This window comes from Camelina sativa, chromosome 20 (genome assembly GCF_000633955.1).
Source record: "Camelina sativa cultivar DH55 chromosome 20, Cs, whole genome shotgun sequence".
Lineage (NCBI taxonomy): Eukaryota > Viridiplantae > Streptophyta > Magnoliopsida > Brassicales > Brassicaceae > Camelina > Camelina sativa.
Window position 1 is genome coordinate 23,043,078 of NC_025704.1, and position 11,614 is coordinate 23,054,691.

Genomic DNA, 11,614 nt, shown 5'->3' on the forward strand with positions numbered 1-11,614 from the left:
CATTAACCAGCAATTATCCAATAACCAATAAACCAAATATCCATAACAATCAATTCATAAACCAACAATACTAATAAGCAATAAACCGACATCCTAACAATATTCTATTGATCCGACTTTAGCAACCTAAAAGAAGACAGACCTCAATCAATCAATCGATCACACTTGATTCCACGATCACACTTTTTATTTACCTACACCTCAACACAAAAGAGATGCATAAGTATTTCCAGAAATACTTAATGAGGCAATCCTCTCATCTACTTAGCTATACACACAAGCATTAAGATCTTGAAGCAACAAACAACAATCACAATCAAGTTATAATCAAACCAATCAAAAAAAGGAACACGTAAGCCGTCTACTGAGTACTAGTGTCGACCGATGCTTACTCGACTTTTGTCGACCAACACAGACCTCCCGTGTCGACTGACACTCTCATCGATCACTCGCAAAACATTGTGATTAGTGTCGACTGACACCCTCCTGGTGTCAATCGACACTGATGCCCTAGCTTCGATTCCAGACGCTGCCATCGACCGTAATTCGACTTCCAAAGCCACCACTCGCTTGGGAACAACAAAACAGCCAAACAATGTCATGGAAATCACGATAAACACAACAAGCAAGGAATCAATTCACCAAATCGCAGAGAAACACAGAAAACTCAGAGATCTCATGCTCAGATAAGCCATGATCATGCATTCACCTCTCAAACATGAAGATATATTCAAACACAACAAAGCAAGGCACCACATCAAGCTTCACAACCACTCACCACTCCAGACCACCACTCCCATGGCTAGAACACCTATTCAAAAACGCGGCCGCTTAATCGGCGTACAGGCGCTCGGCGGACGGGAGCCGCTGTGATTTGAGTATAATCGGCCAAGAAATCGAGACCATCAATATAACTAACTTTTTATAGGTTTTAAAGTTCGAAATCAGATGTTGAGTTGAAAATCTATAATAATTGAGTAAAACCCACAAGAGAAACAAAAAAAAAACCTAAATCGTAAAAAAGAAAAATGAGGCAGCAAAAAAAGAGGGTTTTCAGCCGCATGTTAGAGGTAGAAGACGAGGGCATTCTTGCAATTTTGAGATTCATTAAACCTAAAACGGAAAATAACAAAAATGATTGATTCATAACTCAAACTTGAGACCTGCAAGTGACTAACTAACTACTCGACCACTAGACTAGGCTATATTTTTACAATTGCACTACACTTATCAAAATATATAGCTAAAAGTACAATAAAAATCCCCGATTGCTCCACGATTTAAATCCGATTTTCCAATTAATCGCTAGGCCCATGCTCACTGTCCGACTAGCGCCTAACAATTTTTTAAACAGGGGTTAAAACTCACCAAAAATGACAAATAAAGCTTCAGAAACCTCCCAGAACTCATATAGCACTCTATGAACTTCTCTCTTTTTTCAAACCTTTGGAAAAAAAATGGCTAAAAAAATAAGTGGTGTCGAGTTCTGCTCCTTAAAAACAAAGTCCTAGGTTTACTTCCACCAAACCGGCGATTTAACACTAAATCGACACCCACTCCGAACCCTCCTTCTGGTTCACGAGTGTTACATTGCTATGCTTACAAACACATACAAACACATAAGATTTTAACAAATCACCTTTTTTTTTGTCGACAATCATATTTCATTAAAACCCCAAACTGGGTAAAGATACAGTGGTGTGAAACATAAACCCAACAACATAAAAGCCCATTAGTGGTCCAACAAACATAAATTACAAAGATAATCAGATGGCCAAAAATGGACATGTGTAGACCCACGTGTGTCACGCAAGTTGGGAGGTGGAAGACGCATTGAACTCGTCACCGACTCATCCCCGACTCAGTCCTGACTCGTCTTGGACTCGTCACCGCCATCACCACCATGGCTGACCTATGATCGAATCCATAATGGATTCTCTGAAATCAGCTACTCTTCAGAATCACCACCTTAACTCCTTTTGCAGATTTCTCCGGGCATGAATAAAGAGAGATCCAAAAACCAACAAGGTTGAATCGCCGGAACCGATGACACAGCAAGAGGCTTTAGACCCAGCAGCAAAACACGCTCTTCTGAATCTGTCTTCACCAGCCATCAAGTTTCCAATCATCCCGATTCACAAACAAAGAAAAAGACCTTCATCCTAAGCCGATTATGGCACCATATGGTATGAAGGATTTATTCTTTCTTGCAAGGAAATCAAGCAGTTGATGATCTTTTGAACCTCTGATCTTCATTCTCGGCGTTTGTCTCCTTCACTTGAATCAATTGAAGAGATTTTGTTCTGCAAAAGGGGAAAACGAATAAAATAAAAGAAAATAGCCAAAGCGGCTAAAACAAAACTCGTACTTAGACGAGAGAGAAGATCCAGACTAAGCTGGATAATATGTTACAACAAAAAATTAAAATCAAAGAGATTTCGATTTTAATCTGAAAGAACTTTCTCTCTCTAAAAGATGCGAGAGAGATAAGAGAGAGATAAGAGAGAGAAAGCTCTGAATTTTTTTTTAACAAATCACCTAAACAACAACAATTGTTCATGCTTGTTATCCTCGGCGTGACCACTCTTATCGTGACATGACGCCCATCAGATCCAACGAAGAAATGATTTGGTCATGCGCACAAGATCATATTAAAAAAATGTATCGAGGAAAGGCTCATCAAATTCCTTAAGAAAAATATCGACACTAGTGATGTTAAACTTGGTCCACCCTGTCCATTAAGACCCAAACCGTTAAGGCCTTGCCCGTTTAGTGGTAAACCCTTTCAAACCCGTTAGACCCTGCCAATATATATTAGGACTCTTTTTTATACAATGATATTTTTTAATCGTTAATAAATTATTTCTTGCTAAAAATCAAATGAATTTTGACATAATTTGTGGGTGTTAACAATATAAATGAAGCAAATTGATTCCAAAGGCAAGCCAAATCGTCATGGTGAGAAACTAGATTGAAGTAGTGAGGTAGCGATGCCCTAAAATCTATATGAGGGAAGCATGAGCAATCATTAAAGACCACTTGATGCCATCAACTCTATCAGACAAGACGACCCACACGAAGGGGACATGTGCAACAAATATCATAAACAACGCCGTCAACCAACAAAATATCGCAATCATGAGAAACCCGACCACCAAAAAGTGCAGGTTGACGCGGCCGAATTTCCTAGCAAAGACTTGAAAATAGCAAAATCCAAAGAGACATAGAAACAACGGAGAGTAAAGCTTGAATCCATCACATAAAGAGGAGGAGTATATCTCAAACAGATCCTCATCGGTCGAAATCATTAAAGAGGGGGTATTCAACTTAGATTTTAAAAGATTTGGTAGGATTTTAACATTTTAGGATTCTGAAAAATTTATGCGAGGTTTTAGGAGATTTAGTTGTGTTTTAGAGTTTTTATATTTTTTAAAAGGAAATGAAATGGATTGTATGAGTTTTGATTGTTAAACTTTGGGTGATTTTAACATATTGTCACAAACCCTGCAAGGCTTGCTGTATTTGAACACTTACAAAAGGAATATAATAATTAGTCCAGAAAAATATGTAAAGCTATCTTGATATATAATCGTGAAAAAAGGAAATTGTAAAGCTAATCACAAGATAAAATATAAGATAAGCTTGTGTCTAGATGTATTCCCCGCACCTCAACTTCACACAGACTGCAATAAAACATCCCCTCCTCGCTCATATGCTCAGAAGATTCATCCTCACTCATTATTTAATTAATTTTTTATTTGAGAAACTGATAAGATACAAAATACCAATTCCAGAAATTGACAACTAAGAGGGAAAAGAGCCGAATAGAGATGGTGGTGGTCTGATTCACAGGAAGAGACAAAGCTTCAGGTTCACTGGTGGAGAAGGTGAGGTGGCCGGTGATCGTCGGTGATTTTTGGCTTAGAGCTGGCGTAGATTTTTTTTTATGAATCCTTTAAAATTCTACCTCAAAAGATATGATTTTGAGATGATATTTTTTAACTAGAAAACAAAAAATAAGTCTTGTAGAATCATTCAAAATCTCACTTTTTAAAAAGTTGTGATATTTTGAACAACAATATATTTCAAGTAAGTTTTATAAATAACTGATTGAATAACAAGAGATTTTAGACTATTTTAAATGATTTTACATAAATTCAAGTTGAATAACACAGGATTTTTAAAAATCATCAATTGAATAACAAGTGATTTTAAGAATACTCTAGAATCTTTTAAAATATCAGTTGAATACCCCCCTCTAAAAGCATTTGCATCTATAGTCTCTTAACAAATAATATAAAAAAAATATAATATTATTATATTTAATGTACCTTTTAAAAATTGAGACTATATTTAAAAGACTCATTTAATACAATAATAATAAAGTTTATCTTTATATAACATAATAATATATATTTTTAGTATTTGTTGAGAGACCATAGATACACTTTTTTTTTTGACAAAACAATAGATACACATGTTCTTAGATTTTATAAAAAAAATTATAGCTCTAAGAGTTTGTTTATGTTTGTTGGAGTAATGATATGCATTTTGCTAAATCTTTTAATCTAATTGATAAAATTAAAGAATACAAAGAATAACAATTATATTTAATTTAAATACATTATATAGTTTGTAAAATTTTTACTATATTTGTGTAAATTGATTTTTTTTTTTTGTCAGACTATTTAAATTATAATTGCATGGTATACACATAGAATTTAACTTATTTAAGTTAAGAGCAATATTTAGAAATCCAGATCAGACCAGCCGATCATACTAATTGAACCGCCAATCGGCAGCCTGCCGACGGCAGGTATCCCGATCCGGATTACACTTGCAAACTGGACTTTAAAAGATTCGAATGAAACCAGAAAACCCCAGCTAACCAGGTGAATATTGCAAGTGTTGAATATCAAAACAAAGTATATTTACTGAAATTCCGTGAATTGTATACTATATATTGAAATTCAATGAATTGTTGACACGCGGTCGGACCAGTGACCCGGAAGATCTTCCAGTTTGCTGTCAGGGTCGGGTTTAAATTAGCTAAGAGATTAACGAGTTAAAACCATATACTTTCACATATAATTTGTAATCAAATGATGTACGATTTATTCCTTAAATTAGGAAACCGATAATTTTGCGAAATAAAAGCAAAGTATATCCATAACATGTCACAGTTTCCTCCACTCACTCAGCACCGTAAAGCCTCTCACTTCCTCTTCCCATTCCCTATGGTGAGTAGCTCAAAGCTCTGGAGCGTGATATCACGAGCAGTCCTCGACGGCGCAGCTCGGGCAAAAGAAGAAGACGATGGTCTAGAGGTCGGGTCAGGAACAAGCTGAGTCCTTTGAGCTGTTGAGGAACGGCCATTGTTTGGGATGACTCTGCTCGAGCGGTTCTCTGTGAAATCAGCTGAAGAAGTGGCTCGAACGCTCGAGACAACAGCTTTTCTTGAAGAACTTGCGTGTCTTGTTGAAGAGATTGGTCTTTCGACTCTCTCATAGTTTTGCTGGTTTTTTTAGTCAAGAACGAGTTTAAAGACAGGATTTTAATAGCTAATATAGAAGAAGATTTTGATGTTTTAAGATGACTCACCGGTGTTGTATCCTTTGATGATGCTAATACATTCTCTGAGGTTCTTGGTCTAGATCGATCAGTTTGAACCGCGCCACTTCCTGAGCCATTTCTTCTAGCATATGCCTCTAAGGCACCCGAAAATCTATCGCGACTGTCGTTCCCAGCTCCAGCTGTATATAGAGAGACACAAATACAACCATTCAACCTTATACATGGGTTTACTATGTCCAGTTTTGTTCAAACAGCAAAGTATGAGTAGGGAACGTGATGCGTTTCTGACTAAGTCAGTTGACAGAAAATCAACCGACGAATAGCTCTAAATGGCCAACTTACGATATTCATATAAAATGACGAACATTTCTTCAGAAGATGAAATAAAGCAAAAAAAAAAAAAAAAAAACAGAACCTAATTGTCTCCTAGGTGGCCACAAAGCATTGCAAGTAACCAAAAAGGGAAACTGCTTGATCGAGCAAGACAGCAGAAACAGCCACGAGAAGATACACACATAATTAGGCAAGTGTTTACTAAAGATACGGGTTATACTGTTTAAGGCTTACCTGAAGGTCTATCTGGTCTTTCGGCAGTTGGTACTGGAGGATTCAAAGCTGGTCTCAGACTTGACTGTTGGAACACAGAGACAAACGTGGGAATTTGATAATACGTTCCAAAAGAACTCTTTACAACGAAATTCCGAAGGAAAAGAAAAAACAGATGTTACTTACTCTTGGTTTGGAGCTCGAGCTGGAGCCGGAACTGAACTGTGGATACTTCAAGATTGTCCAATCAAATACATAGTCAAACTGATAACCTGTAAATATTCAACATTAATAAAAATTTTGAGGTTTTTTTACGTGAAATTATTCGAGCATAAACTACAGCAAAATAAAAGAAAATGGACTTTTCCCAACCTTCTCGAATGAAGAGATCCCTGAATAGCCTCTTTAGGTATGGATAATCAGGTTTGTCTTCAAACCGCAATGATCGTACATAGAGGAAGTATGATGTGAACTCAGGTGGAAAGGATTTACAGAGAACCTGTCAGTGGACATTTCATTTTTAAATTGTATCTATGAATGCGATATTTTGGTAAATAAAGGCTTTTGCTAGCTTCAAGACAGGTTTCCTGATATAGTTGAAAAATCGATTAAGAATTGGTACCTCTACAGGTGTAAGTCTTTTCTTTTCACTGATCTTGTCATACTTCTGCTTTTTGGTACCCGCACGAAGGCCTTGCCAAGGAAGACTAGCAAGAGAGACTGAGGGTAAGGGAAAAATGGAAAAAAAAAAATGGAAGTATATTCCAAAATAATGGGTGAAGTAAAAGCATGTATCTATACCTTCCTCGAAGAAAATACATAAGCACGTAACCAAGAGATTCCAGATCGTCCCTCCTACTTTGCTCTGTGTCAGAGATCTCAATTTAGAATTTGGAATTGAATGGAAGTATAGAATGTCAAAGTGTACACATACATGATAGGAAAAGGAAAGAAGGAAAAGCTTATATTAATGAATATAAAAAGTAAGCAATACTCACCAATTCCAAGATGAGTGTTAACACTTGCATATCTAGCTGTTCCAGTTAGATTCTTGTTTTCCCTAAGAAGTAACTCTCGATTAGAGATGTGAAAGGCATAAAGCGAACATATTTCCAATCTTTCTTTAACACTTAAAGAAATTTAACCTGTGCAAAACTTTTTCAACAAGGAAAAAAAGAATATGTACCTGTAGGGAATGTGCCTATGAGTTTGAAGATCTCTGTACTTTTTCGCAAGTCCGTAGTCAATGATGTAGACCTACACAAGAACAAATAGAAAATACCAGAGAACCAATGCAAACATATGTCACTTGATGTAGTAGCAAAAGAGTATGTCATACAATAAAAAAGTTGCCTACCATAACAACTCACCTGGTTTGCTTTGCGTCCAAGACCCATCAAAAAGTTATCTGGTTTAATGTCACGATGAAGAAATCCCCGGACATGCATATACTCAACTCTATTTATCTGAAGTAAATAGAAACAAGGATAAACAAGTAAAGCAAATGTAATAACTCAAAAAGTATTATAAGTTTTAAGAAGAGAATTCTCATACCATCTGATCAGCGAGCATTAGAACTGTCTTTAGATTGAACCTCCGACTGCAATAATTAAATAAATCCTCCATGCTCGGACCCAAAAGGTCAATCACCATGCAGTTGAATTCACCCTCAACCCCATACCATTTTAGGTGCGGAATCCCAGCTTCAAGAAAACAAGCGTAAAGATCAATAAAAGAAGGATAACCCAAGGTTTCAAAAACGAAGAAAGGCGAAACTTACTTCCTCCTTGAAGAAGCATATAGAGCTTTGACTCATAATGAAGTTGAGGATGCCTAGCCCGCGCAGGTTCCTGCAAAAAATTGATAAATAATGAGTTTATACATTGTGTCAAATACAACCAGAGTTTTCGAATCGCAAAAGGGACAATGATCACAATGTTGTGAACTTACAAGCTTCACAGCCACTTCTTCACCAGTTTGCACATTCACCCCTGATAGCAAAACAAGTCACTAAATCAAAACTTGGAATTACCAAAAGGAAACAACTAAACAAGAAAGAAACCTTAATCAAAAAAAAAAATTACCTAGAAAAAGTTCACCGAATGATCCACTTCCAAGTTTACGTCCAAGCTTATACTTGCCACCAACAACACGATCCATCGTTCTCCAAAAATCACAACAAGTCTCCTTCTTTCTTCGATCTCTTAAACACTAACCCCAAGAAAAACCCAAAGTTGACCCCAGATCTCAACTCCTGTTCCCTAGCTCCCTATAAGCCTGATCGAATTCAAAGATCCCCAATTCAATTCCACTACGAAACCCTTCAATTATTCCTCAACCGAATCACCAAAATCAACATCAAATCGCTGAATCGAAGTAATAATCTAAATGAAAAGACCTTAGAGCTTCTGCCTTTACCCAAAACTAAAAATTACCCATTGACCAACATCGTCATCTGACAACTTCTCTGACAAAAGCTTCAGATCAGGTTACACAATATACAAAAAATGAAACCGAAGACACTTATAAAAGAAATAGGCGAAAAGAACAAAGAGACCGACGAAATCAGAGTCAGACCAAACAACCAAAAAAAAAAAAGATTAGGTCTTTGGATTCGATTATCGTCTGATCTATATAGACTACTACGAGACAGCTTGATTCAGTATTTTCCTGATTTTTTTTCGTAGGGAGGGGAAGATAACGAATTAGAGACGAAACCAAACGTTAAAAGAAAACTGAGAAAGAAATCTCACGAGAACGGATTTTTTTTTATTTTTTTTTGCTTATCCCTAATTTTTACAACTTTTTTTTTTTGTTTTTTTCTCTCCAAATTTGCTTTATTCGTCATTTAATTAGAATTTAATTTAATTCAATAACAAGTAACGTCACCATATAAAAAACCATATGTTAATAGCATAAAATTAGTTGGGCTTTAATGTTATCTTCTGTAGCATCTTTATAAAAACAAAAAGTTGCTCTGTACCATTTATATTTGATTAATTCATTTTTTCTGCTTATTCTGGATTTCTCTTCTTTTTTTTTTTATGAAAGTTATATTATATTAATTTTTGGTTTTAGACCTTTTCTTCTATAACAGTGTCAAACATATAATGACATGCATTTTCTACAAAGACAGCTAGAAGAACATTGGTTTTAAAATATTCAGACACCACCACTTGAAGAAAAAAAAAATGTATATTTAAAACAAGATAAAGTAAACACAATTCGGGCCTTTAACCAAATTAGTCGGTATGATTAATTAACTCGCCTAAATAAACTGTACATGGGCTTAACTAATTGGGCTTCTTGTAAGAAGGTTCGGCCCATTAAAAAGTCCAGAAATGGATACTTTCATTTCTAGCATATTCGATTACATCTGATGACGTGGGGATCACAGCATGGATCTGAGCTTCTTCTTTTCACCACCCGATAAATAAACCACACAACACAAGCAAGCTTCATACCTTCTTCACGCTCTCACTCATCAAATCACAATCTCTTCTACTTTTTTTTTTTTTTTTTTTTCCGGCGATTNGAACATTGGTTTTAAAATATTCAGACACCACCACTTGAAGAAAAAAAAAATGTATATTTAAAACAAGATAAAGTAAACACAATTCGGGCCTTTAACCAAATTAGTCGGTATGATTAATTAACTCGCCTAAATAAACTGTACATGGGCTTAACTAATTGGGCTTCTTGTAAGAAGGTTCGGCCCATTAAAAAGTCCAGAAATGGATACTTTCATTTCTAGCATATTCGATTACATCTGATGACGTGGGGATCACAGCATGGATCTGAGCTTCTTCTTTTCACCACCCGATAAATAAACCACACAACACAAGCAAGCTTCATACCTTCTTCACGCTCTCACTCATCAAATCACAATCTCTTCTATTTTTTTTTTTTTTTTCTTTCCGGCGATTATTTTTCGATCTCGATACGATGGCGAAGGAACCAGTTCGTGTTCTTGTTACCGGAGCTGCAGGTAATTTCATATCTCTCTGGGATCGGATCTCTGTTTATTGATTCGTATATCGTCAGATCTTTACGTAGTTCCAAGTTTTGCTTAATCTGAAAATTTTACTCGATTCGATGGTTCGTAGTTTAGAGTCGGTAGCGAGATCTGAGCTGGGAAAATTTATTGGATCTTAGTTTCGCTTTTGAAAAGTATAGTTCTGAGTGAATCCTGCTGCATGTGAGATCTAACTATCGATTTCGATGAATATATGAAGATTTATATGATTTATTTCTGATTTGGAACCTGTATTTAGCGATTGATTGGTAAATTTGTGTGTAGATCATCTTCAAAATGTGTTTGGATTGTTGTATTGTCATTTTGGGGTTGTTTTCTCATGATTTTGCAAGCTTAGTTTAGCGATATATAGTTTTGTGTGTAGATTATGTTTAAGTGTGTGATTGTACGGTTGTGCAGGACAAATTGGATATGCTCTTGTCCCTATGATTGCAAGGGGGATAATGCTTGGTGCAGACCAGCCTGTGATCCTCCACATGCTTGATATCCCTCCAGCAGCAGAAGCTTTGAACGGTGTGAAGATGGAGTTGATCGATGCTGCTTTCCCACTTTTGAAAGGTAATTTGAGTTATCAAACAAAGTTGTATGAACATATATGACTGTGGATTAGATATGGTTTGCTGCTGGAGACTAGAATATGATGTTGGCGTTTTTTTGGTGGCAGGTGTGGTGGCTACAACTGATGCTGTTGAGGGTTGTACTGGTGTCAATGTTGCTGTCATGGTTGGTGGATTCCCAAGGAAGGAAGGAATGGAGAGGAAGGATGTCATGTCCAAGAACGTTTCCATTTACAAGTCTCAAGCTGCTGCCTTGGAGAAGCATGCTGCACCAAACTGCAAGGTTAGAAGTCGTCTATGAATCATTTATTTTTTAGCCATTTTGCAGAAATGTAGCAAGATGATCTTTCATATTCTCCCTAAGAATCTAGTCTAAGACAACTCTCTGCATTTCGTAGGTTCTGGTTGTTGCAAACCCTGCAAACACCAATGCCTTAATCTTGAAAGAATTTGCACCTTCGATCCCAGAGAAGAACATTACTTGCTTGACCAGGCTTGACCACAACAGGGCATTGGGACAGGTCTCTGAGAGGTTAAGCGTGCCAGTGTCTGATGTCAAGAACGTGATTATCTGGGGAAACCACTCATCAACCCAATACCCAGATGTCAACCATGCTACCGTCAAGACTTCTTCTGGAGAGAAGCCAGTGCGTGAGCTAGTCAAGAACGACGAGTGGTACAAATATTTAAAACCTCATAATATCTCCATCTAGTTTCTTTCTATGCAATGCTCACATATGTTAGAGGTTAATGTTGTAGGTTGAATGGAGAGTTCATCAGCACCGTTCAACAACGTGGAGCTGCCATTATCAAGGCCAGGAAGCTGTCTAGTGCGCTCTCTGCAGCTAGCTCTGCTTGTGATCATATTCGTGATTGGGTAGTTGGAACTCCCGAGGTCTGT

At 36.7% G+C, this 11,614-nt stretch overlaps 2 protein-coding genes and 1 long non-coding RNA gene across 3 annotated transcripts in view; 1 reads left to right on the top strand and 2 right to left on the bottom strand.

Moving 5' to 3' along the window:
• On the bottom strand, nucleotides 1,685-2,691 carry LOC104771478. The gene is made up of 2 exons (XR_764832.2): nucleotides 2,539-2,691; nucleotides 1,685-2,303 (listed from the first exon to the last, which is right to left on the bottom strand). It is a non-coding gene; the product is annotated as an uncharacterized LOC104771478 (long non-coding RNA).
• On the bottom strand, nucleotides 5,058-8,627 carry LOC104771479 (casein kinase 1-like protein 8; the record flags this gene model as incomplete). The annotated part of the gene is given in 14 exon segments (XM_010496010.2): nucleotides 5,058-5,515; nucleotides 5,602-5,753; nucleotides 6,142-6,205; nucleotides 6,307-6,392; nucleotides 6,493-6,619; nucleotides 6,743-6,827; nucleotides 6,922-6,985; nucleotides 7,119-7,180; nucleotides 7,307-7,377; nucleotides 7,491-7,586; nucleotides 7,675-7,823; nucleotides 7,901-7,970; nucleotides 8,071-8,111; nucleotides 8,205-8,627. Coding segments are annotated over 14 exon segments (1,443 nt in total). The 3' UTR covers nucleotides 5,058-5,215.
• Nucleotides 9,964-11,614, top strand: part of LOC104772755 (malate dehydrogenase, cytoplasmic 2-like) — a 5,425-nt gene continuing 3,774 nt past the window's right edge. Inside the window, exons 1-5 of the mRNA XM_010497334.2 lie at nucleotides 9,964-10,108; nucleotides 10,556-10,714; nucleotides 10,821-10,996; nucleotides 11,112-11,389; nucleotides 11,473-11,608. Of these exons, the coding sequence (XP_010495636.1) occupies nucleotides 10,066-10,108; nucleotides 10,556-10,714; nucleotides 10,821-10,996; nucleotides 11,112-11,389; nucleotides 11,473-11,608 (792 nt within the window). The 5' untranslated portion in view covers nucleotides 9,964-10,065. The remainder of the gene's footprint in view (nucleotides 10,109-10,555; nucleotides 10,715-10,820; nucleotides 10,997-11,111; nucleotides 11,390-11,472; nucleotides 11,609-11,614) is intronic.